Source organism: Moschus berezovskii, chromosome 13 (genome assembly GCF_049115385.1).
Source record: "Moschus berezovskii isolate FMDL1 chromosome 13, NW_MosBer_1.0, whole genome shotgun sequence".
NCBI lineage: Eukaryota > Metazoa > Chordata > Mammalia > Artiodactyla > Moschidae > Moschus > Moschus berezovskii.
The window spans coordinates 14,700,096-14,727,570 of NC_142472.1; the positions used below are offsets into that span (position 1 = coordinate 14,700,096).

The 27,475-nt window shown below is 44.2% G+C and overlaps 1 protein-coding gene across 1 annotated transcript in view; it reads right to left on the bottom strand.

Moving 5' to 3' along the window:
- LOC148775805 (ATP-binding cassette sub-family C member 4-like) overlaps window positions 1-27,475 on the bottom strand; it is a 142,490-nt gene that overhangs the window by 111,158 nt on the left and 3,857 nt on the right. Inside the window, exons 2-9 of the mRNA XM_088842647.1 lie at window positions 25,380-25,490; window positions 24,720-24,840; window positions 21,106-21,330; window positions 16,888-16,977; window positions 14,432-14,595; window positions 13,175-13,300; window positions 11,585-11,834; window positions 5,152-5,253 (exon numbers count right to left, since the gene is read on the bottom strand). Coding sequence (XP_088698773.1) covers window positions 5,152-5,253; window positions 11,585-11,834; window positions 13,175-13,300; window positions 14,432-14,595; window positions 16,888-16,977; window positions 21,106-21,330; window positions 24,720-24,840; window positions 25,380-25,490 — 1,189 coding nt within the window. The remainder of the gene's footprint in view (window positions 1-5,151; window positions 5,254-11,584; window positions 11,835-13,174; window positions 13,301-14,431; window positions 14,596-16,887; window positions 16,978-21,105; window positions 21,331-24,719; window positions 24,841-25,379; window positions 25,491-27,475) is intronic.

The window sequence follows — 27,475 nt, forward strand, 5'->3', positions numbered from 1 at the left end:
TAATTTAATTTACCCATCTTAATAAAGTAACACAAATTTTTTTAGAATGTCGAAAAGATAACAATAGTCAACATAATTGATATGCAAAATATAGTCCATATTTTTCCCTTTCCTATTTTAAGATACTGTGTCCTGGAGACCTCTTCATCAAATTTTATCTCTTTATGGATCTGAGGTAGCTTTAGATCACTTTAGGAAGTTTCCATCTTTTTTCCAGCTACCACACAATTGAACTCATTTCAGATGCTAGCAAAGTATTGCTTAAAATTCTTCAAGCTAGGCTTCAACAGTACGTAAACTGAGAACTTTCAGAGGTATAAGCTGGAATTAGAAAAGGCAGAGGAACCAGAGGTCAAATTGCTGACATCTGTTGGATCAAAGAAAAGCAAGGTAATTCCAGAAAAACATCTACTTCTGCTTCATTGACTAAAGCATTTGACTGCGTGGATCACAACAAACTGTGGAAAATTCTTCTAGAGATGAGAGCACCAGACCACTTTACCTGACCTCCTCTGTGCAAGTCAAGAAGCAACAGTTAGAACTGGACATGAAACAACAGACTGGTTCAAAATCAGGAAAGGAGTACGTCAAAGCTATATATGGTTGCCCTTGTTGTTTAACTTTTATACAGATTACATGATGCAAAATGCCAGGCTAGATGAATCACAAAATGGAATCTAGAATTCTGACAGAATATCAATAATCTCAAACATGCAGATGATGCCACTTAATGGCAGAAAATGAAGAGGAACTAAAGAGCCTCTTGATGAAGGTGAAAAAAGAGAGTGAAAAGAGTGAATGTTGGCTTAAAACTCAACATTCGAAAAACTAAGATCACGGCATCTGGTCCCAGCACTTCATGGCAAACAGAAAGTGGAAACAGCGACAGATTTTATTTTCTTGTGTTCCAAAATCACTTCAGATAGTGACTGCAGCCATGAAATTCAAAGATGCTTGCTCCTTGGCACAAGGGCTATGGCAAACCTAGACTGTGTATTAAAAAGCAGAGACATTACTTTGCCAATAAAGGTCCATCTAGTCAAAGCTATGGTTTTTCCAGTAGTCATGAATGGATGTGAGAGTCTGACACGTAAAGAAGGCTGAGCACTGAAGAATTGATGCTTTTGAACTGTGGTGTTGGAGAAGACTCTTGAGAGTCCCTTGAACAGCAAGGAAATCCAAGCAGTCCATCCTAAAGGAGATCAGTCCTGAATATTCATTGGAAGAACTGATGCTGAAGCTGAAACTCCAATACTTTGGCCAACGGATGTGAAAAGCTGACTCATTAGAAAAGACCCTGAGGCTGGGAAAGTTTGAACGCAGGAGAAGCAGGGGACGACAGAGGATGAGATGGTTGGATGGCATCACTGACTTGATGGACATGAGTTTGAGCAAGCTCCTGGAGTTGGTGATGCACAAGGGATTCTGGCATGCTGCAGTTTATGGAGTCGCACAGATTTGGACATGACTGAGCAACTGGACAACAACAACAGAAATGCTGGAGTGGGTATTCATTCCCATGGACAGAGGGGCCTAGTTGGCTACAGTCCATGGGGTCAAAAAGACTCAGACACAACTGAAGCGACTGACACTTCACACTTCAGCTCAAAATATTAGATCTGGGTTTTCAAGAAAAGATGTATTTGTGCTCTATATCTTTTGTCTAAGGTGATCCTATTGTATAGCACAGGGAATTATATTTAATACTCTGTAACAAAACATGATACTGCTGAAGCCTGGCTTGGAGAATTTTGAGCATGACTTTACTAGCGTGTGAGATGAGTGCAATTGTCCGGTAGTTTGAGCATTCTTTGGCATTGCCTTTCTTTGGGATTGGAATGAAGACTGACCTCTTCCAGTCCTGTGGCCACTGCTGAGTTTTCCAAATCTGCTGGCATATTGAGTGCAGCACTTTCACAGCATCATCTTTCAAGACTTGAAATAGCTCAACTGGAATTCCATCACCTCCACTAGCTTTGTTCGTAGTGATGCTTTCTAAGGCCCACTTGACTTCACATTCCAAGATGTCTGGCTCTAGATCAGTTATCACGTTATCGTGACTATCTTGGTCGTGAAGATCTTTTTTGTACAGTTCTTCTGTGTATTCCTGCCACCTCTTCTTAATATCTTCTGCTTCTGTTAGGTCCCTACCATTTCTGTCCTTTATCGAGCCCATCTTTGCATGAAATGTTCCCTTGGAATCTCTAATTTTCTTGAAGAGGTCTCTTGTTTTTCCTATTCTGTTGTTTTCCTCTATTTCTTTGCATTGATCACTAAGGAAGTCTTTCTTATCTCTCCTTGCTATTCTTTGGAATTCTGCATTCAGATGCTTGTATCTTTCCTTTTCTCCTTTGCTTTTCGCCTCTCTTCTTTTCACAGCTATTTGTAAGGCCTCCTCAGACAGCCATTTTGCTCTTTTGCATTTCTTTTCCATGGGGATGGTCTTGGTCCCTGTCTCCTGTACAATGTCATGAACCTCCGTCCAGAGTTCATCAGGCACTCTATCAATCAGATCTAGTCCCTTAAATCTATTTCTCACTTCCACTGTATAATCATAAGGGATTTGATTGAGGTCATATCTGAATGGCCGAGTGGTTTTCCCTACTTTCTTCAATTTAAGTCTGAATTTGGCAATAAGGAGTTCATGATCTGAGCCACAGTCAGCTCGTGGTCTTGTTTTCGCTAATTGTATACAGCTTCTCCATCTTTGGTTGCAAAGAATATAATCAATCTGATTTCGGTGATGACCATCTGGTGATGTCCATGTGTAGAGTCTTCTCTTGTGTTGTTGGAAGAGGGTGTTTGCTATGACCAGTGCATTCTCTTGACAAAACTCCAAGGCCAAATTTGCCAGTTACTCCAGGTGTTTCTTGACTTCCTACTTTTGCATTCCAGTCCCCTATAATGAAAAGGACATCTTTTTTGGGTGTTAGTTCTAAAAGGTCTTATAGGTTTTCATAGAACCGATTAACTTCGGCTTCTTCAGCATTACTGGTTGGGGCATAGGCCTGGATTACTGTAATATTGAATGGTTTGCCTTGGAAACGAACAGAAATCATTCTGTCATTTTTAAGATTGCATCCAAGTACTGCATTTCGGACTCTTTTGTTGACCATGATGGCTACTCCATTTCTTCTAAGGGATTCCTGCCCACAGTAGTAGATATAATGGTCATCCGAGTTAAATTCACCCATTCCAGTCCATTTAAATTCACTGATTCCTAGAATGTCGACGTTCACTCTTGCCATCTCCTGTTTGACCACTTCCAATTTGCCTTGATTCGTGGACCTAACATTCCAGGTTCCTATGCAATATTGCTCTTTACAGCACCGGACCTTGCCTCCATCACTGGTCACATCCACAGCTGGGTATTGGTTTTGCTTTTGCTCCATCCCTTTATTCCTTCTATAGTTATTTCTCCACTGAGCTCCAGTAGCATACTGGGCACCTACCGACCTGGGGAATTCCTCATTCAGTATCCTATCATTTTGCCCTTTGTTACTGTTCATGGGGTTCTCAAGGCAAGTATACTGAAGTGGTTTGCCATTCCCTTCTCCAGTGGACCACATTCGGCTGTGGTCCATGTGATCAGATCAGCTAGTTTCCTGTGATTATGATTTCAGTTTGTCTGCCCTCTGATGCCCCCTAGCAAGCAGGTTTTAGAAAAGGCAGAGGCACCAGAGATCAAATTGCCAACATCCGCTGGATCATGGAGAAAGCAAGAGAGTTTCAGAAAAACATCTATTTCTGCTTCATTGACTATGCCAAAGCCTTTGACTGTGTCGATCACGATAAACTGTGGAACATACTGAAAGAGATGGGAATACCAGACCAACTGACCTGCCTCTTGAGAAACCTGTATGCAGGTCAGGAAGCAAGAGTTAGAACTGGACATGGAACAACAGACTGGTTCCAAATAGGAGAAGGTGTACGTCAAGGCTGTATATTGTCACCTTGCTTATTTAACTTATATGCAGAGTACATCATGAGGAACGCTGGGCTGGAAGAAGCACAAGCTGGAATCAAGATTGCGGGGAGAAATCTCAATAACCTCAGATATGCAGATGACACTACCCTTATGGCAGAAAGTGAAGAGGAACTCAAAAGCCTCTTGATGAAAGCGAAAGAGGAGAGTGGAAAGGTTGGCTTGAAGCTCAACATTCAGAAAACAAAGATCATGGCATCTGGTCCTATCACTTCATGGCAAATAGATGGGAAAGCAGTGGAAACAGTGGCTGACTTTATTTTTGGGGGGCTCCAAAATCACTGCGGATGCTGATTGCAGCCATGAAATTAAAAGACGCTTACTCCTTGGAAGGAAAGTGATGACCAACCTAGATAGTATATTAAGAAGCAGAGACATTACTTTGCCAACCAAGGTCCGTCTAGTCAAGGCTATGGTTTTTCCCGTGGTCCTGTATGGATGTGAGAGTTGGACTGTGAAGAAAGCTGATCACCGAAGAATTGATGCTTTTGAACTGTGGTGCTGGAGAAGACTCTTGAGAGTCCCTTGGACTGCAAGGAGATCCAACCAGTCCATTCTAAAGGAGATCAATCCTGGGTGTTCATTGGAAGGACTGATGCTAAAGCTGAAACTCCGATACTTTGGCCACCTCATGTGAAGAGTTGACTCACTGGAAAAGACTCTGATGCTGGGAAAGGTTGGGGCCAGGAGGAGAAGGGGACGACGGAGAATGAGGTGGCTGGATGGCATCACTGACTCTGTGGACATGAGTTTGAGCAAACTCCGGGAGTTGGTGATGGACAGGGAGGCCTGGCGTGCTGTGATTCATGGGGTCGCGGAGAGTGGGACACGACTGAGCGACTGAACTGAACTGAACAAAACATGATGAAAAATAAACTAAAAATTAAAAGAAGAATTTATATACTTTAAGTTCAACATGTGCTAATACACTGAAAGCTCTCTTGAAAATGAGAAAAAGAGCAACATGTCAAATACCTCAGGCTGATTTTAAACTTAATCTCCATTCATTGCAAACCTTATCCCTGATTCCAAGAATTTTTATAATATATTCTAAGTAAATAAGCAAATCACATTTTACAGTATATGTAAAATCTCAAAATTCTCCAATAAATCTACGTCACAGTTGTCTTTTAGCAGTCATAATTTTGGAAAGCAAGGTTTCTTACCTCTTTCCAAGAAGCTGTAAAAGCTTGCACATCCACGATCATTTTACCATCTGATGGTAGCAGAGGGTAGCACTGTGTTATCTCATCAAGTAACAGAAAGTTCTACAGAAAAAAAGCAAAAACATAGATTGTTTATACTGCAAGAACAAAGCACAAGCAAAACAACTGCTTCTCTGGAATTTGCAATAAAAAGTTTTATACCTATAATTTATACCAACCTATCATTTCACAACTGTATTTTATTAGGTCTTGGTTCACATGTGAAATATTAAATAGTATATAGTATGTAATATACTATTATTATATGTACAACTGAGTATATCTATATATATAACATAGCACATACACTCATATATAGGGTGTGTGTGTGTGTATAAAATAAATAAATAAGAGTTCCTGGCCATGAGGCTATCTTTGTTACTTTCTCAACAAGTGTACTGGTTCCTCTCTAAGAAGAAAATACGGCTTCAAACTCCAACACATTTAGAACCTGGACATTTTTATTGTTTTACTTTTGTGTTACCAACTGTGGTGTTGGAGAAGACTCTTGAGAGTCCCGTGGTCTGCAAGATCCAACCAGTCCATCCTAAAGAAGACCAGTCCTGGGTGTTCATTGGAAGGACTGATGGTGAAGCTGAAACTCCAATACTTGGCCACCTGATGTGAAGAGCTGACTCACTGGAAAAGACTCTGATGCTGGGAGGGATTGGGGGCGGGAGGAGAAGGGGACGACAGAGAATGAGATGGCTGGATGGCATCACCGCCTCGATGGACATGAGTTTGAGTGAACTCCAGGAGTTGGTGATGGACAGGGCGGCCTGGCGGCCTGCGACTTATGGGGTCACAAAGAGTTGGACACGATTGAGTGACTGAAGTACCAACAGTAAACAGGTGAGCTGGTAGGAAATTATTTCATAAATACTACCTGAATCCCCCCATGTGCCAAGCACCATGCAACACTGCTAGAACACAGAGAGGAAGGCCCTTCCCAGGCCGTCAGGAAGCAGGTGGCACAGGACAGGCTGGGAACACAAGACCAATGACAGAGACTCTGAGCGCAAACCCTGGACTCAACGCTTTCCTCCTCGTGTGTGTCAAATCTGTATCACTGCTTGTCATTAACTATCACTTAAGCCATCATTCTAAAAAGAAAACTGTGTTAAGTTTCTATGTCCTAAAAAGTATTTCACAAGCATCGTTTCACAATCACTGCCTCTTCTTCATCAATGCTCTCTCTCCTCCACAGCAGGAATGGCTGCACCTCCCACTTCTTGTTATCTTCTACACTACTTGGCAGCTAACTGATGCACAGTCATTGAAGAAAACAAAGTCTTATAAACTGCTACAAAGCTCACAAACACATACAAGAAAACTCCCCTTGCCTTGCAAATGCTAGATATAATTCAATGAGAAAAGCTAGAGCAATAGAGAAATTGAACAAACAACTTAGACCACTCCCACTCCCCAAGGTCCCCAAAACTGTCAACAAGAAGCAGAGATTGCTGGCTGTCCTTGAAATCTGCTCTTGTTCTTCTGAGGTAACAAACCCTGGATTTTAGATGCACGTGGCAGTTTGGAAGGAGGCCCTCTGTCTCCAGGCTCCCGAGCAGACAGGAGCAGCCCTGTGACTAAATCCAGGTCCGTGGAGAGTGACAGCAACCAGGACCTTCCTCCATCCCAGCCTGGGCCTTGGGGGCTGCCAGCGGGGCCAGGTCACATGCAGTGGAGTAACATAAGAAAAGAGAAAGAGTCTGCGTCCCAACACCACGGAGGTTCACACTAGCCATGAGACTAGTTACGGGGAGAGTTGTATCACCACATAAAAGATACATCCTAACCCCAGTTAGCTCAAAATGTGACTTTATTTGGAAATTTGGTTGTTGGAAATGTAATCAGTTAAAGTGAGATCACAGTGGAGTAGGGTGGGCCCTGAACCCAATATGACTGGAGTCCTCATGAGAAATGCAGAGACAGATGGACACACAAAAATCAGCTACCTGAGGATGGAGACAGAGGCTGAGGTGATGGCTTACAAGCCAAGGAACGCCAAGGTTTGCCTGCAACCACTCAGAGCTAGTAGAGGCAAGAAAGGATGCTCCCTTATCAGATTCAGAGGGATCATGACTCTCCTGACAGCTTGACTTCAGACTTCTAGGCTCCAGGACTGTGAAACAAAATATTCCTGTGGTTTTAACCCACATGTTTTGTGGTACTTTGTATCCGCAGCCCAGGAAACCCATACAGAGCCTCAGAAGGATCTTGCAGGAGAGAAAAATAAATGACCCCTGTAAGCGGCTTTAGCATGGGCACCTCTGGGACCCACCAGCAAACCAAATCCTACCCCATATGGGGAAAAACTGAAACAAGCATGTGAGGACGTTTGAGAAAGAAAACAACACACAAACAGTAATCTACTACCCTAAACATCCCGACACCCCATCTATCGTGCCTCAGAGTCATAAACGTGATTGCAAACTTCTACTTAAACAGAAGAACTGCTCAAAACTGAATGTGGAAACCCCTGTGCAGGAAAAGAAAGACAGGATCCTTGCATTTCTGTCAAATATCAGCTGGTGGAAGATGCTTTCATTCATTCCTTCCTCCTCTCATCCAAGCTCACTGAGAACCTAACACTGAGCACAGTGACTCCTACCCACCCTGAGTCTGTGTCCACCAGGAGGCAGGATGGACGGACGGTGGTCTGAGGACACGTCTGCAGGTTTTCAACCACTGCAGCCTGAGTTCTCTCTCCCTACCACCATCGTCAGCCACGTTCCAGCCCCTCTGAGAGTGTCCACAAGCTTAACACCCACCAGTGACCAACCAGCACCTAAGTCCACACTCCTCAGGGGGCCTCTTCCTGGACACTCTGAGTACTGACCCCGCCCACCCCTCTGGGCCCATCTCAAATACCAACCATACTGAAACAAGCTCAGCACATCCCCAGCTGGCACTGCCCTCCCTACCTCTGAGTCCCCTGAAGAATATAAAGTCACACAGAGGGGAGACACTACATCATTCATGCACTTTTACAGTCCCAACTCCAACTAAGACCGAGCCTTGCACAGTCAGCCTGTCAAGGGCATCAGCTAAAGGAAGGAACAGACTGCACGGTTGTTCAAACCACCCAACCACTGACTGCATGACTACAGCCTTACATAGTCTAAGTTGACACAGTAACAAGCAAAAGGTGATGAGACAGGCTGGGACCTGGGACCCTTAATGGGAGTGCTTGCACCTGGACAAATGTCTCCTTGAGCAACAAAATACAAAGAAATCCTAAGAGACTAACCTGCACACATGCAAAGGCAATCATGAACAAAAACATAAAAAAACACCACAAGCCAACTGGCATTTCTGAGCTGCTGGGAGCAAAGCAGGGAAATGTATATGATCTTGGCACATGGCACCTATAAGACGGTGGGCAGACCACATAAGTCACCCCTGTGGCTCAAACCACCAATCCTCCCCTTCCCTCACCCCACTTAAGGAACCAGCCCACCCTTCTCAAAGAGTCAAAGGGACATTAGTTTCTTGTTTCCATACTTTGTACTGCAGCACAAGCCTCATAAAATCCTTGCTTGAATTTCTCAGCTGACCTATTATCAACTTCTACTGATTAAAAAGACCAAGGGCCCTGGAGAGTAATATATGTGTTACATATCTTGTCTGCTGCTGCTGCTGCTGCTAAGTCGCTTCAGTCGTGTCCGACTCTGTGCGATCCCATAGACGGCAGCCCACCAGGCTCCCCCGTCCCTGGGATTCTCCAGGCAAGAACACTGGAGTGGGTTGCCATTTCCTTCTCCAATGCATGAAAGGGAAAAGAAAGTGAAGTCACTCAGTCGTGTCCAACTCTTAGCGACCCCATGGACTGCAGCCTACCAGACTCCTCCGTCCCATGGGATTTTCCAGGCACAGAATCAAATTCCAGTTTCAGCTTCAGTATGTTACCAAGACATCGATACTCAATGTGTACACATTAGAATAGAAACACCTCACTTTCAAACAAAAAATAAAGAAAAGTATGCTGTAAGTGAAGGATTAAATGTATTGAGCACCTGTCCACAAACAAAACCTCTGAGGCAAACAGATGTCACAGTCTTCCAAGGCTTAAATGAGACCCCATTCCAGAAGTGCTGACTGGATTTTTCTCCAAGACTCAGTCTGATGAAAAAGCTGAAATTAAATGGCCAGCAGAAACACTCTCCGACATAAATCACAGCAGGATCCTCTATGACCCACCTCCCAGAATATTGGAAATAAAAGCAAAAATAAACAAATGGGACCTAATTAAAATTAAAAGCTTCTGCACAGCAAAGGAAATTATAAGCAAGGTCAAAAGACAGCCTGCAGAATGGGAGAAAATATTAGCAAATGAAGCAACTGACAAAGAATTTATCTCAAAAATATACAAGCAACTCCAGCAATTCCAGAAAAATAAATGACCCAATCAAAACATGGGCCAAAGAACTAAACAGACATTTCTCAAAAGAAGACATACAGATGGCTAACAAACACATGAAAAGATGCTCAACATCACTCATAATCAGAGAAATGCAAATCAAAACCACAATGAGGTACCACTTCACACCAGTCAGAATGGCTGCTATCCAAAAGTCTACATGCAATAAATGCTGGAGAGGGTGTGGAGAAAAGGGAACCCTCTTACACCGTTGGTGGGAATGCAAACTAGTACAGCCACTATGGAGAACAGTGCAGAGATTCCTCAAAAAACTGGAAATAGAACTGCCATACGACCCAGCAATCCCACTCCTGGGCATACACACTGAGAAAACCAGAATTGAAAGAGACGCATGTACTCCAATGTTTATCACAGCACTGTTTATAATAGCCAGGACATGGAAGCAACCTAGATGTCCATCTGCAGACGAATGGATAAGAAAGCTGTAGTACATTTACACAATGGAGTATTACTCAGCCATTAAAAAGAATACATTTGAATCAGTTCTAATGAGGTAGATGAAACTGGAGCCTATTATACAGAGTGAAGTAAGCCAGAAAGAAAAATACCAATACAGTATACTTCAGCATATATATGGAATTTAGAAAGATGGAATGATAACCCTGTATACGAGACAGCAAAAGAGACACAGATGTATAGAACAGTCTTTTGGACTCTATGGGAGAGGGCGAGGGTGGGATGATTTGGGAGAATAGCATTGAACCATGTACATTATCATATGTGAAACAAATCGCCAGTCCAGGTTCGATGCATGATATAGGATGCTCATGGCTGGTGCACTGGGATGAACCAGACGGATGGGATGGGGAGGGAGGTGGGAGGGGGGTTCAAGATGGGGAACACATGTACACCCAAGGCGGATTCATGTCAATGTATGGCAAAACCAATACAATATTGTAAGGTAATTAGCCTCCAATTATATAAATTTTTAAAAAATGGCCAGTAGAGCCATGAATTGCAGACCTAGCACAGGTTATACAGGAAAGTTGATACTACCAAAAAGACTGACTTGCTTGTAGCGGGTAATGGAAAACAACCTCACAGACAGATTGTTACTAGATGTTAAAGTTACTGAAGACTTTTAGTGAGTGCTTTGAAGTTAAGATCTTTTACAATCCTATTGGAGTCATCCAGGGCCAGGACCATGGGTCCCCCTTCCTCACTTAGAGAAAAATAGAGAGACTTCTTGGGCTTATGAAGTCATAATAAATCATTCATTTTTACAGAGCTGACTTAATCTTCATTTTAAACAGAAATACTTGAGCACCTACTGTGTGCCAGGCCCTTGTGTGACTACTTAGGGACATTTAGTTTATTTACCCTGACTACTTAGGGACATTTAGTTTAAAAGAGGAGACAGGAAGTATGGTCGGAATTACAAGTTTGAAAGGAAGAGGGCAGCTAGAGACAGGCTTAGACACTAAGTAAAATAATGACAGGAATAAAAATGTAGAGATCAGAAATCAACAAGAAAACATCTTTTGGAGGAAAAAATCCATTTGTACACACAGAGAACTAAGTGAATCTGAGGTCACTCTTCCTGCCCAGGGAACAGGGACTTCTCAGCAAGTTCCTCCCCTCCTGGCCCAGAGACGAATCCTAGTCACCCCAGGACTGTGCATAGTCACTGCCTAGTCATTCCAGTCAGCACAGCAGATGCATCTGTTCACTTCTCCTGCTCTTAGACATTTTAATCGTCCTGCAGCCATCACTGCACGTCAAGAGCCTGTGCTGCTGCCATTTATACTATCGGTCCTAAACAAGCGTGGATCTTACAGTACTTCTAATACACTTCACCTAAGAAAAGGGGAATACATACATCCTGGGAAGACTGCCAGCTTAGCACTGAAAGAGTTAAATCTAACCTAACTGGCACCCAGTGACACCACAAAAAGGAGCTATTTTAGGTAAAATCTGCCTATAACTTAAAAAAGTTATTTGTCACCAAACCTTGATTCTTCGGATGCTGATGACGGCCTCTGACACCTTCTCAACGGCCATGGGGAAGTAGAGGGTGCTCGAGAATCGCAGAGCCTCGAACAGCGTTACCACCACAAACACTTGGCTGCCTGTGATCAGGTTGTCAAGGAGCTCATTGCTGATGAAGGTGACAAAAATCATGATTTTGCTCACAGCAAAAAATGATGCCAAATTCATGCCTCTAAGGTAGGAACTTTTCAGAATCGTGGAAATTTCCTTACTGTAAAAAGAAAGTAGGACAAAGGTTTTATAAGAAGCATCAGCATACAAGACACGAATTCAGTGCCCTGTGTAAGTGGCCCCTTTCTAGGGAGTGGACACAGATTAACATAAACCATCCCTCACCTCATGGAGACACTACAAGGTGCACACCCAGGGGTCTGCCCAACACCAGGACCACACACTGTATCACCACTTCACTCTTTCAAGTAAGGGGAGGCTTTCTGTCCAATTTCAAACATTTCGGGTCAGTCAGACTGGGTTTGAACATTCATTCAACAAACATTCAAAATCACAAGTCCTGTGCCAAGCTCCTCACAGAAAGTCACAGCCTCTCCCCTCCAGGCGCTCATGAACTTGTGGGCGAAGAGAATTAGCAACCACAAAATTGGAGACAATAGACAGAGAGGGTCATCACAGCCCCTAAGGGAGCCCAGAGCTGGGATATGTAACTCGGAGCAGTGCAGTTAGGACAAGTCACACACACGTGGCCCTTGAAGATGAGCTGGAGTCAGTCAGGCTTGGAGGCCAGAGGAGAAGGAAGATGGGCTCCACAAAGGTGCAAAGTGAGAGGTGACACGGTGGGGTCAGAGAAACGCTCACCAGATATTTAAATAAAAGATGGAAAAACAGTCTACACACATGAAGCAAAACAAAAGGGACAGTATTTTCATAGCTCCATTTGAAATGAATAATAGTGATTCATGAGCTTTCATGGTGGTAAAGAATCCACCTCCAATGCAGGAGACACAGGTTCAATCCCTGGGTCTGGAAGATCCTTTGGAGGAGGAAATGGCAACCCAGTCCAGTATTCCTGCCTGGGAAGTCCCATGGACAGAGGAGCCCGGCGAGCTACAGTCCATGGGGTCACAAGGAGTCAGATACGACTGAGCGACTAAGCACAGCAACAACGAACAATAGTGATTCATACACTTTGGCTCGATACAAGTATACCAAGTCTCTACAATCTCCCTGGTTATCAGTCATCAACATAAATTACAATTTTAGTTTGAATGTCATTGTCTCAAATACTATGTTAAAAGCATTGCTTATTGGGATTTGAGGTATCAAGAACTACTTAGAATTTCATTTCTATATAAGTAAGAAGCATGCATATTTTTTCCTTTGAGAAGATGGCAAATGAAAGAGCAGGTTAAATGATGTCTTCACTATTCTTAACCCTCCTGCAACATATGGGGGATGCAGTGAACAGTTAGCATTTAAGTTCTCCTTAATGTGAAGATGAACTTTAATACTTCTTTGGTAAGACAGCTAATGTATCCAGTAGAATAGGAAATAAAGCATGAAAATACGGAGTGATATCTATATATATAAACTTACCTTCTCAGTCTGGTAATAAGGTTTATAAATGACTTTTCCCAAGCATTCATTTTTATTGTTCTGATGCCAGTTATGACTTCACTCATGGTCCTGATCCTGTTGTCTGTGAGAGCTGCGGTCTTACTCCTGAGGAGACAGACATAAGAGATGAGCCTTCGTGACCACAGCCCAACTTTCCTCAGCAGCAGCAGCAGGCGTGGGCACAGGGGTGGGGCTAGGAACAAAATTATTCTCTACAGCCCTTTGCACTTAGAACATAGGCAGGTCCTACTCAAAGTACAAATGGAGAAAAAGGCTTCAACTAGGAAGTCAACCGTTCAGTCCATTTGAAGAAGTAACTTGGAGAAGGTGCAGCGTCGGCTAAGAAAGACCTGAAATGTATCAGATACAAACTGTTTGCTCAAAGAGGTCATGGTCAGGTAGGGAAGGCAGAGAGACAGCCAGGAACACAGTCTGTGCTGTAACAAAGTAGGAGAGAAGTTCTGGGGAGCAGTAAAGAGGGGACTGTTAATTCCACCAGGAAAGGAGAACAAGAAGAGCTTCAGAGACCTGGTAGCACTGGAACAGGGCCTCGAAGGATAGGGAGTATCTATCTCTCCAGCAAAGACAGGAAAGGAAATTCCAAATAAAGAAAGGCACCAAGCACAGAACTACACACACACAACAAACACAAGAACTCAGTGACCTCCAAATAGCACAACATCTCCATCACCTGACAACCACCCACCTCCAACCCTCTGGGACCTGCTTCAGTCTAACTCAGCAGCAGAAGGCTCTTCACCACCAGCCACTTTTCTGTCACATGTGCTGCTATGAATGTGGTGCTTCATAAACACACAATGAAGATCAGCCTGGCCCTTGGGTCGCTTATAACTTAATGCAAACATAAACATAAATACCTGAAAAGGTTCCAACACAAGCATAACAAAAATATATGTGGTGAGAAAAGGGCCTACAAGATTATTACTATTTAACAATATTTAAATAACTTGGACATGGGTAAATTCTGCTGAAGGACACTCTACTTGTTCAGATATGGTGACAAGAGGAGCCAATGAATTCCTTCCCTGTTCCTGTTTCAGGATCAGCCTTCATTTTAAGCCTGGAGCCTCCACTGGCTAAGCCTGTAGGGTCTACAACTCATACAAAGAAGAGACTAGAGAAAGCATTTGTCTTGTTTTTGAACAAAAGTATAAAGCAGACTGTGGATGTTCCAATTATGTATTATCAATATTTTTTAGGAAATGTTTCTCTTACCGGAGTGATGAAAACAACTTCCCGATGCAGCTTTGCAAAAGCAGAAGAATGATGAGAACTGCCATCCCAGCAAGACACGCCATTCCTATTTCCATCCAGAGCAGGGTGGTCACTGCGATAGCCTGCAGTGGCCCCACCCACAGATAGTGGAAGAACATAGTTACCTTAAAAGAGAAAGACAAAACCTTCAGTTCAGTTCATTTGCTCAGTCGTGTCCGACTCTTTGTCACCCCAGGCCGCCAGGCCTCCCTGTAAATGACTAACTCCCAGAGTTTACCCAAACTCAAGTCCATTGAGTTGATGATGCTATCCAACAATCTCATCCTCTGTCACCCACTTCTCCTTCTGCCTTCAATCTTTCCCAGCATCAGGGTCTTTTCTAATGAGTCAGCTCTTCGCATCAGGTGGCCAAAGTATTGGAGTTTCAGCTTCAAAATCAATCCCTTTCAGTGAACACCCAGGACTGATCTACTTTAGGATGGACTGGTTGGACCTCTTTGCAGTCCAAGGGACTCTCAAGAGTCTTCTCCAGCACCACAGTTCAAAAGCATCAGTTCTTTGGCTCTCACCTTTCTTTAGAGTCCAATTCTCACATCCATACATGACCACTGGAAAAACCATAGCCTTGACCAGAAAGAGCTTTGTTGGCAAAGTAATGTCTCTGCTTTTTAATATGTTGTCTAGGTTGGTCATAACTTTCCTTCCAAGGAGTAAGCGCTTTTTAATTTTAGGGCTGCAGTCACCATCTGCAGTGATTTTGGAGCCCCCGAAAATAAAATCAGCCACTGTTTCCCAATCTATTTGCCATGAAGTGACGGGACCAGATACCACGACCTTAGTTTTCTGAATGTTGAGCTTTAAGCCAATATTTTCACTCTCCTCTTTCATTTTCATCAGGAGGCTCTTTAGCTCTTCTTCACTTTCTGCCATAAGGGTGGTGTCATCTGCATATCTGAGGTTGTTGATATTTCTCCTGGCAATCTTAATTCCAGATTGTGCTTCTTCCAGCCCAGCCTTCCTCATGATGTACTCTGCATATAAGTTAAATAAGCAAGGTAACGATATACAGCCTTGATGTACTCCTTTTCCTATTTGGAACCAGTCTGTTGTTCCATGTCCAGTTCTAACTGTTGCTTCCTGACCTGCATACAAGTTTCTCAAGAGGCAGGTCAGGTGGTCTGGTATTTCCATCTCTTTCAGAATGTTTCACAGTTTATTGGGATCCATACAGTCAAAGGCTTGGGCATAATCAATGAAGCAGAAATACATGTTTTTCTGGAACTCTCTTGCTTTTTCCATGATCCAGTGGATGTTGGCAATTTGATCTCTGGTTCCTCTGCCTTTTCTAAAACCAGCTTGAACATCTGGAAGTTCACAGTTCACGTATTGCTGAAGCCTGGCTTGGAGAATTTTGAGCATGACTTTAATAGCGTGGGAGATGAGTGCAATTGTGCAGTAGTTTGAGCGTTCTTTGGCCTTGCCTCTCTTTGGGATTGTATAAAAACCAATAAGGACAAAGTGTAGAAACAACATGCTCTAAAGGAACAGACAGGAACCTAAATAGAAATGATCTCACTGGGTTTTAAACCTGCTAAAACAGAAATCCAAGTGTTCACCCCAGATGGCGCTGTTCCAGGGCAGCACAGGGCTGACTTCAGGGATGTCCCAGGAGAATCACAGCAGCAGCAATGGAGGAAGATGTGGATTTTGTCCACAACACAGATGAGCTCAGGGCTTCCCCAAATCCCCTGGGATCCCCAGCATCCCAGGAAAGCCTGTATTATGGTACCTACTGCTCTGTCCAGTAATAACATATGTGTTTACCTCCCTGATAGACTGTGGCTTCTATAGGGCAGAAACTAAGCTTTATTCATCCCTGAAAGTGGGTAGGGGCCTTACTTCATGTCTGATGAATGAAAGAGAAGTGTCTAGTGCAACACAGATCTGCCCAACAGCTACAATGTTCTGGGTCATGTGATCTATGATTAAGGTCAGTGGAAAAAAGAGTGTGCGGGGACAGCAGATAGGAGGCTGTGTCTGGGGACCACCCACTTGAAGGCTCCCTATGCAGCAGGCAGTGAACAGGGTGCAAGGGAAGAAACAATCCCTGACCACCAGGCCTTCATCACGTAGAGGAGGAGGAAGACAGTTCAGCAACACCCACACCACGTGCCAAGAAGGGCCGCTCCAGGAGGACCCCTTAGGACACTATCCAAGCTGGGCAAGAACACTGCTGCCTATTTGTTATTAGAAAAACAAAGCCCTCACTTATGAAACAATACATATAATTACATCGAAGTTGCACACGGAGAAGTGAAAGTTGGATAAATAGAACCTTTGTCTTACATTCTCAACAGAACCCTGGCTGACACCAAACCCTGGCACCTGGCATCCCAATAAGCTGAACACAGTGCGAAGAACAGGAAATGGAAGAGGATCCCTCGGGGGCAGCTCACCTGGTCAAACCTGTTCACGTCGTTGGACAGCAGGTTGACTATCTGGCCTGTGGTGGTCTTCCCCATGGCTGAGCTCCTCAGGAGAAGGGCCTGAAACGAGAGAGGGAGGCAGAGATCCGGATTCCTAAGGTAATACCAAGTCATCTTAGAACATAACACAATGGAGCATGTGTTCTGGGGTCCTGAGTGGTGTTAGCAGGAGCAGGATGACCCCTGACAGCAGGGCTCTAGGGACCCTTGTTCAGACTCTAACTCCTCAGTGTGGTGGCAGCCCCAACTTCAAGGACAGCAAAGGGAAGAACAGAAGGCAGAAGCAAAATCCAACCCCTGTTTCAGTGAACTTGGACCTGCCTGAAGGTTAAAGGGTGTAGGTTTAGACTTAGGAGCCAAAGGACTGATGCTAAAGCTGAAACTGCAATACTTTGACCACCTCATGTGATGGGTTGACTCACTGGAAAAGACTCTGATGCTGGGAGGGATTGGGGGCGGGAGGAGAAGGGGACGACAGACAATGAGATGGCTGGATGGCATCACCAACTCGATGGACATGAGTTTGAGTGAACTCCAGGAGTTGGTGATGGACAGGGAGGCCTGGCGTGCTGTGATTCATGGGGTCGCAGAGAGTCGGACACGACTGAGCGACTGAACTGAACTGAACTGAAGTAATTTTTAGCCAGATTAGATGAGACTGGAGAGGTTGCCTTAGGAAAGAAATCCGGAGACTTGGATTCAATCATTCATTCTGTGGGTGACAATATTTAAACACTGTGGGCTTAGTTTCCTCACTCTGAAATGAGCAAGTATAATGTTCAAAACACTGTTCCTATGAGGAAACTGTGGTCTTGATGCCAGTCTGCTGATTTTACAAAAAACACAACCCATGTGGCTCAATCCCTTTATTTAGTAAGAAAAATGCCCTAGAGATCTGAGGAAGCTGAAAAGACACCAGGAGCTGCTTCAACAGACCACCCACTGGAGCCACTGATCCAAACAAAATGTCAAACTTAATAAGAAACTTTCCTTTACTCCTCAAGTTAAAGAAGAAAACAATGATCAAGTGAGAATGTAAAATGATACAACCACAATGGAAGAGAACATGGAAGTTCCTCAAAAATTAAACATGACATGAGCATACAATACAGCAATCACACTACTAAGGATAAACTCAAGAAAACTAAAAACACAAACTTGGACAGACAATCCGTACACTCATACTCACAGCAGCAATGCTCACAGTAGCTAAAAGGTGGAAACAACTGTCCATTGACAGATGAGCAAACACACAGAATGTTGTATAGATCCATAATGGAATATTATTGAGCCTTAAAAAGGAATTAAATTCTGACCTGCCACAACATGGATGAACCTTGAAGACACTGTGCTACAGAACATAAGCCAACACAAAATGACAAACACTGTATGATTCCACTTACATGAAGTACTAAAGAAGTAGAATGGTGCTGGGTGTGGGGAGAGGGGCTGGGGAGTTAGTGTTTAATGGATGCAGAGGTTCGGTTTGGGAAAAAGAAAAAGTTCCAGAGGTGAATAATGGTGATGGCTACACAACAATGTGAGTGTACCTAATGTCACTAAATGCTGTACTTAAATGTAGTGAAAATGGCAAACTTTACGCTGGGTGTATTTTACCACCACCACAACAAAAAAACAATGATCAAAAGCCAAAGGTAATTTTACCAAGGCTATGGAAATGTATTAATCAATAAATGGCAAGTCATTTTTATATGCGATACCTCCTTCACAATCATTCAAAATTCAGCTGCAAAAAGCACGAAATGCTGAATGGGCCATTTTAGGAGTGGAAGATGTGCAGCCTTAGAGACTTCCTGGAGACCTGCCCCAGCCTGGAATCCATGGTCAGAACAAACTATGGCTACAGGCTTAGCAGCCACTTCATTGCTAATGCCCAATCTGATTCCTCCCCAGGACTAGGGATCAGGAGGTGGGGCCTGAGCATGAACCACAGAAGTTCAGAGGGGCCTTTCAGAGCTGCTCGGCAGCACCAGCTGAGCCCTAAAGAATCAGCCTGCTTGTAACCTGAAAAGAAGTGTCTTGTTTCTGCACCCCAGCAGCACTCTAGATGCAAGGCTGTGCATGAGGAAATTTGTCTTTTCCAGGTTTCTGGAATTTCAAGTTATGTCTATGTTATAATCCCCATAATTCCCGACTTCATATAGGGCCAACATTTAGGTAAAAGCAAGGCAGTAAATGAACTTCTTGGGAGATATTTACGTTCACATAAGCCAGTGTGCCAGGTCAGATCACTTTTCCCAAAGGCAAGATTCCAAAGTGTGGTGGAAAGAGGAAGAAACACAGGTAGACAATGGCTCACCTGTGCAGCAAAGAGTGAGCTTTGACTAAACCATCACCTCACACCTAACTTAAGGTTTCACAACACAGTTCAGGTAAAATTTCGCAACTATTATGAGAGTTAAGTATGATCTGGAAAGACAGACATTTAGCCAATTTGTGGGGAAATCTGAGTATACATCTCCTAAATGGTTAAAGATGCAACAGAATAACAAAGATGATGATAAATGACAGAGAAGACCTCTGACTGCAGTATGCGGGCACAGCTGCAATTGCCACATCACCCAGAAGGAAAGCAGCTCAGATGCTGTTGTCAGACAAGACAGTGAGATGCCAGCTCCCCAGTTTCACACAATCTTGAAAAGTACAAGACTCTGCTGAAGGAAAGATGTGGAGAAGACATCTCACTTTCTGCTGAAAAAAGTATTCTGAAGAAGCAGAAGTTCTAGATAAGCAGCAACCAGGTAAAAGAAGCAATATGTTCAATTTAAGCTGTTTGGTTTTATCTTTCAATGAGGACTTTATTTATTAATAAAAATTGAGTATGTTCAAGGTTACAACATGATACCTTGGTATAAATACACACTGGGAAATAATTACTGTAGTAAAACCACTTAAAGTATCCACTACCTAATATAGTTATCCTATTTAACATGTGTGGTGAGAACATTTAAGATGTACTCTCTTTGAAAATTTCAAGGTTACAATACAGTCAAATAAGGATTTTTTTAAAACATTCTAAGGCAAAGACATATCCAGGATCAAGTTTATATTGAGCCCTTCAGCTCTTGACACTGATATATCTGTAGCAATACCTTGGTAAAGATACCTGAAAGCCTTATTCTGTTTACACTAGTTTAGACCAGGGTAAATTATGGAGTAATTTCATGGCATTCCCCAATACAAAATCACTGAACACATTAAATCAGTTCTTATTAAAACTACTGCAATGCATACTAAAAATAAAAGGAAATATTGTATCAAAATAACTTAAATGAAGCACAACAAATTCTCTCTAGAATTAATAAAACAATGTAAAATTTCAAGTTTCATCTCAAATATCCCATTTTCTTTCATACCTTTAACAAAAATTATCTATAAAATATAAGGAGTGAGTCTATATTTAGCATGAATTCTCTTTATATTTTTCTCTAGCAAACATAATTATATTGAATATAATTAGATGGGTCTTTTAAAATTAGAATCATTCCCTTTATCAAATATATTCTCTGCTCTTAGATACAGTTTTATTGATCCAATCTCTGAAGTTCACTTTTAAATACAAACTTGATGTAACTGAAGGTATTAATGAACGACAACAAAAAATTTCCAGAAACGGCACTATGGGATTTGGGCATGAAGACATTGAAAATCAACTTGATACTTCTAATACTTATTCTTCAATATTAATTTAATATTTTACAGTACAATTTTAGTGGTTATTATGTGACAGCCTATGGCTAAAAGTTGTCAGGGACAGACCACATTTGATCTCAAAAGAAAACTTTTCATTATTTATTGGTAAAGTTTGCTTCAACAACAATAAACTGGCTTGATGCAAAAGTAAGCTTCTCTGCTGCTGCTGCTGCTAAGTCACTTCAGTCGTGTCCGACTCTGTGTGACCCCATAGACGGAAGCCCACCAGGCTCCCCCGTCCCTGGGATTCTCCAGGCAAGAACACTGGAGTGGGTTGCCATTTCCTTCTCCAATGTGTGAAAGTGAAAAGTGAAAGTGAAGTCGCTCAGTCATGTCCGACCCTTAGCGACCCCACGGACTGCAGCCTACCAGGCTCCTCCCCCAGTTACAAAATGTGTAACTTACAGAGAACTTTCCCCAAATGTTCCTGATCCCTCAAGAGAGGTACACACCGTGGTTCCGAGCGACACTCACCTTGCGGTAGATCATATGGCACACGGCTACTCTCAGCCTCATCCCCACGCGCTGAATGTGGTAGAAGCACAGGTGGTGCAGAACGGCCCACACGAGCACGCAGGCGCTCAGCCCCGCCGCGTAGCCGTAGGCTTCGTGCAAAGCGGCAGAATCATTGGGATCGTAGTTTTCAACATAACTAACCATTTTCCCCAAAAATATGGGTTGAACTACTCTGGTGCCTTCCTAAAAGAAAAGAAAAAAGTCTTAATTAGAAATGTCAGTTTTTCTTTACACAAGATTTACTTTTATCATTAGCATGTTTAAAATACATTTTGACAAAATGCTGCATTCGTGACTAATTTAAAAGAAAACTATGCAGATCTATTATTTCCTATAAGACAAGTAGGCAACAGTTTTAACCTGAAGGCAAAATTTTCCATTCAAACATAGTAAAGCCTTAGTACATTATGCTGGAGAAGGCAACGGCAAGCCACTCCAGTACTCTTGCCTAGAAAATCCCATGGACGGAGGAGCCTGGTAGGCTGCAGTCCATGCGGTCGCTAGGAGTCAGACATGACTGAGCGACTTCACTTTCCCTTTTCACTTTCACACATTGGAGAAGGAAATGGCAACCCACTCCAGTGTTCTTGCCTGGAGAATCCCAGGGACGGGGGAGCCTGGTGGGCTTCCGTCTATGGGGTCACACAGAGTCGGACACGACTGAAGTGACTTAGCAGCAGCAGCAGCAGCAGCAGCAGTACATTATGCTTAGCACACCATGGATGCTCAATAAGTGGCTAAGACTCCACACTCCCAATGCAGGGGGCCTGGGTTCAATCCCTGGTCATGGAACTAGATCCCACATGCCTCAACTAACACCTGGCACAGCTGAATAAATAAATTAGTAAAATATTTTTAAAAAATCAATAAATATCACAAACAGGCTCAAAACCAACTGAGCCTTAAGAGGAATAAGGAAAAAGGTGGCAGAAGAAGAGGAAGAAATCTGCTTCCACGGGAACCAGCCTGCTGGCAGCCTGCCGCTGTCCCCTGTCCTCTCAATGTCCCAGCCCAACAGAAAGTCAATGTGGTTCACATATGGGAGACACGCTTTCATCACCTTCTTCATGAATCCTTATGAACTGGGACACTGGCACAAACACATCCACTCTTTACTACCCCAAACGCCACACGTAGATCCAGGGAATGGAAACCAGCTTTGGCTGGAGTACCACAAAGAAACCAGGTTTGGCAGCTCTACAGGCTCTCAGCTCCTGGGAGCACTGCCTCAGTATGTCTCTACACTCTAGAAGTCGGAATGTTCCTTGGACTAAAAAACATGGTGGAGGCCACGCTATAAAATCATGTCTTCTATAGTTCCTGATCCACCATCCACTGAAGTTGGTGGTTTGGAAGAAATGTTACCGATCATCTCTTCCCCAAGACCTAAACCAGCTGACCCAGGGTGCACTGAGCCATCCACCCTGAGTAAGACTTAGGGAAAGTTTCTTTCCCAAAGAAAAAGGCAAAGAAATGGCAACACCTACCCACCCTGACAAACAGCCACTCCACCCACAACCTACTTCCTCTCTCTAGTCACCCCTTGAAGGTCCCCTTCTTCCATGGTCCCCTCCACCATCAAGGAAAATCACTCAACAAATCCAAGTTACCAAAACTAAACACCCAGCACCACAGGAGGGAGGATTCCCTCTCAGGAAGAACCGCAGATCCTGCGGCCTCTCCCTCCATGCCTGCTTCTCCCATGAGCTGCCACAGCCAAGACCCAGGACTCATATGAGAATTGGATCCAACCAAGGCTTAGCGACCCCACTCAAGGGGCTAACAGCCCAGGACAGCAAGAAAAACCATCCAGCTCAGTTCAAACCCAGACACATGGGCTATGCTTTGAACCCACCTGACTTTAAGGCTCTTTAGCATCCAGTACCAAAGAGAAACTAGAGAGCCAGGGACAGCAGAGAAAGACCTGCTCCCTGTATGATCCAACATTAAACCCGGATTCCACTCATCCAACCAGGCACCTGGCAGGAGTCACAGGCATACACCGAGGCCCCAGGGTTTCCTGATGAGCAAACTTCATTAGAGCTCTGCTGTGTGAGGTCAGGAAACCCTGCACAAACAGGCCACACCAGCTTGCCACCTGCTTATTTCAAACAGACTTACTGTGACTGTGTAAATACCATCCCTGGGACAGCTGCACACGGGACAAAGAAGGGCTGGGCCACCTGAAGGGCTCCTGCTCCCTCTCCCACCCCTGCCCTTCACAAGGCACCGCAGTACCTAGGAGGTCAGTGCCCTCTCAAAGGTGGCACTCTGCCCCACACACCTGTCCCACCCTCTGGCACAATGGCCAGTCCTCTTCTGACATCAGTGAGAACTCCATCTCCCAGGACCATCCAGTCACCTGTGAGCTGACAGATTCTCTGTCTCTCCAGTTGTGTGGGGTGGACTTCACCTACCCAGCTGCCCACTGCCAGCAGTGCCCTTCAGTACAGCACAGGCTTTAAGCAAGAGCTGCACCACCCACCTGTAAACCACATGGCCCACCCACCTCACCCCAACACGATGGACTGAGGACAACTCACCACCTTCTCCACCTAAAACACCCCTCTCTCAGCAGCTGCATCTTCCATCCCTCCTGCTCTCACACACTCACAAGCTGCCTGTGTCCCTAAGGCAGCACTAAGGGGCCACGGCGAGCATGAGCCACCCAGGGGGGTCTGCAGCAGACCCCCAGCAGGCTCAGCCAGAACAGAGCGCTGACGGCGCTGCGTCCCCAGGTGGACTGTCCTCTGGGGGGTCTTGACCCAGGATCTTCAGGGTCATAGGGGTCACTGACCTCACAGCTTTCTGCCTCTGGTTTGCCTGCACATTCCCTGCTACACTCTCTGCCAATGCCAGGCTATCAGAACTCCCCCTTCAACCAGGAATCCACCCCCACAACCAGGGAAAGAAAGCAGCATGGAGGGTGCACAGAATTCATGGTGAAGCTGGAGCTCCTCCCCACTGGGGCTTTGGCTCACAGTGCCAGCCCACGGGGAAGGGGGCAGCCTGGGGAAAGGTGCGCTCTTAGGAGTTCTGGGCGGCTACAGTCCAGATGCAGGGCCCTGGGTTCTGTTCCCCTGGAAGAGGTGCAGCAACGGTATCTTCTTAGAAAAGCACTTATCAGATGTGACCTGGTCAAGGTAACAATTTTTACCTTGTTAAACTATAACAAAAGCACCATAAAATGTACGTTGTTCTGGGCTCAGGTCCAAATTACCTTCCTCTAAATCACAGGGCACATATTGCCTGAGGCTGCTGGAATCTTCTTTTGGTCAAAGATCAGTCAGCGTTTATACTGAGCATCAGGAACTTTCTACCATAATATAAAATGTCTTTTATTTCAAGACCATCCTTCCACAACACTCTTCAATCGGTTAAAAGAAAAATAGTAACCCCTGGAGTCCAGTCCTTGCCATTCTAAAGATAAATACAACCTCTGAGCTCTGTCATGTTTCCGTGAGGCTTTATCCTCAGATCTTAGACTACTGGACTCTCTCACACCCATCCCATCCACCTCAGTACTGAAATACATACACCAAAAGGCAATGCACAGTATAAAAATCTTTTACCTCAAGAAATGTAAACATTCCCCAAATTAAATACGATTTCCAGTAACACTGTACGATTGCTTTCATTAAGGAAGGCTCCTGTTTGTCTTTCTGGGCTCTCTTAACTTCCTGATCCCAGTACCTGCGATGAGAAACAGGGCACAGTGAAGAACAGCGTGTCCACCAAAGGGAAAATGGGGAGGGGCGGAGTGGGAGATGAGCCTTCACTACAGGGCGCTCTGTTGGGCCCCATAGATGCTGGCTCACTGCTCACAGGGCTCCTGAAAGATGGGTGATGCAGACTCTGAAGCACCAGAGAAACAGGCCTTGAGGGAAAATTTCCAGATTCTGGAAACAAGTTCCTGCCAAGATTTGCTGGACCCACAGGTCATGAGCAGCTCAGGAGGGTAGACACCCTCCTCCAGGGACCCCACGTCCAGGACAGAACTCAGCCTCCAGGGCTGTGGCTGCGGGCTCCCTCCACGTCCACAGATGCACAGGGACACAGGCTCCCCCAGCCTCCAAAGTGGGCTGAGCCTGGGGTCAGCCTGAGGGAGTGCGTGTGCAGTGTCAGGGGAGGAGGCTCAGGAGAACCCAGAGAAAGGCAAAGCCTCCCCCAGACCTTTAGCCCCCCGTGGGAACTCTCACGCTTCCTCCCTTCTCCCTGCTGTCTGTGCTCACCCTTGCAGCTCTTCTCCAAGGCGCTGTGAGCGATCTTCTGGAAGCACCGAGTACAGGTCATCTGGTTCTAATTTCTGTTTGTGACCAATTTTAAACAAGGGGTTTAGCCACCTGTTAAACATTAAAAGGAGAGTGACATATCTCCAAATTACACATCTCTATATCATGAAACCTACAATCATGAACATTGTTTAAAAAAAAGTCTACATTTTAAATACATAAAGATACAGGGGGAAATTAGACATGTGCTTACAAACACACATACATTCTAGGTATAGCAAAGTCATGCTGGCTTATACATGGTATAACTTAATTAAAGCAGCCTATTTGTGGCCTACTGAACATACATTGTACATCTGCTTTAATTATTAAGGAAAAAATATATCTAGAAATGAAAATAAAGTAACAGTGTTTCAGGAAAGCAGAATAGACCTGAAAGGCCATTATGGGTAAGACTACAGATATGTTCCTGTATTACTGAGGACTTAAATCTTCTGAACTATATCAGATTCAAGGATATCTAGGTAGCACTAGTGGTAAAGAACCCGTCTGCTAATGCAGGAGATGTAAGGGATGCTGGTTCAATCCCTAGGTTGGGAAGATCCTCTGGAGAATGAAATGGCAACCCTCTCCAGTATTCAGTTTCAGTCCTGCTTTGAAGGAGGTCAAGATCTCCTTAGATCAGCTGTCAACACAGAGGGATTTTTACAGGGAATTATCTTATGGACACAACACCCTGAGTCTAACAGGCTCTGGACCCTAAACTCCTTACAATCCTGTAAGACTCCCCTCTGCCAGAATGCTCGTGTGAGCCTCTTTCTGACCCCAACCTTCTGAAGACAAACTCAAGAGAAGTAACACCTTCCCAACTAAAATGCACAGTCGATTCTTCTTATGGTCCTCCTTGGTATCGCTCCCTGGCAGATTCATTTATTTTAAAAAGTAACATTTAAACATCCAAAAGGGCTGGAATTTACTGACTGTTGGATCTGTCACTATCAGCCTCAGTCAGGGAATAAATACAGCCTGCCAGACTTTCAGGGAACTCCACTAACAGCTGACAGCATCACCAAACTATGGTTAGAATTCCTCCATCAAGGAGAAAGGTTGCCCCCATTGCCACCACATCCCTGCAAAGGCCTACATGTTAGTCAAATCCCTGTTTCCTGGGGGTCCAACCAACTGTTCACTCTGAGCCCTCCACCTACAGGCATGGCCAATCCTAGATAGTTACCATGCTTAACAGCTGTGGGAACAGGATCACACCAAACATGGAGGGGTCTGGCCATGCAGCCAGTACCCTGGATGGAAGGGCACCACCATGAGCCTAACTGTGACTCAAGAAAACCCAAAGACAGTGTGTGCGCCCCTGACGGATGTTTATTCCTCGAGGCCCCTATGGCAAGGGCCACCCAAGTTAGGCCATCATCTGTCTCCAAGAAAACTACCAGAGGACACTGGGCTATAGGCGGTTCACACCTAGATCAAGGTTACATTCAGAGTTTAATTACATTCACACCATCTGTGAATCAAAGGGGGCCATTCATCTAGTCAGGAGGGGAGCTGGGCTGGTAATAGCAGTTGTCACTCTTGTAGAATCCCTGATGAACCTGGAACTAGAAACAATTTATAACAAGTCAGACACGACTGAGCGACTGAACTGAACTGAACTGAAGTATAAAAAAAAACAGTCAGTCAGAGACTGGCCTGGGTAAAAAGAGAAACCAGTTCTAACCTTAGAACGATAAAATCTTACTGGACCCTCTGGCCCACATGACACTTGACCACCACAAAGCTCTTGATTACCTGCCGGCTGATCAAGGTGGATTATGTGCCCCAGCAACCATTTCTTGTTGTTTTTATGTTAACATAAGCGGTCAGATAGAAGACAGTGCATCCCAACTGCCAGAGAAAGCCATTTGCAGACAGAGACACGTATCATATGATATCACTTATACATGGAATCTTTAAAAAACAGTACAAATGAACTTACCTACCAGACAGAAATAGAGTTACAGATTCAGAAAACGAACTTACAGTTGCCAGGGGGTAAGGGAAGAAGGGACAAATTGGGACACCGGGACTGACATATACAA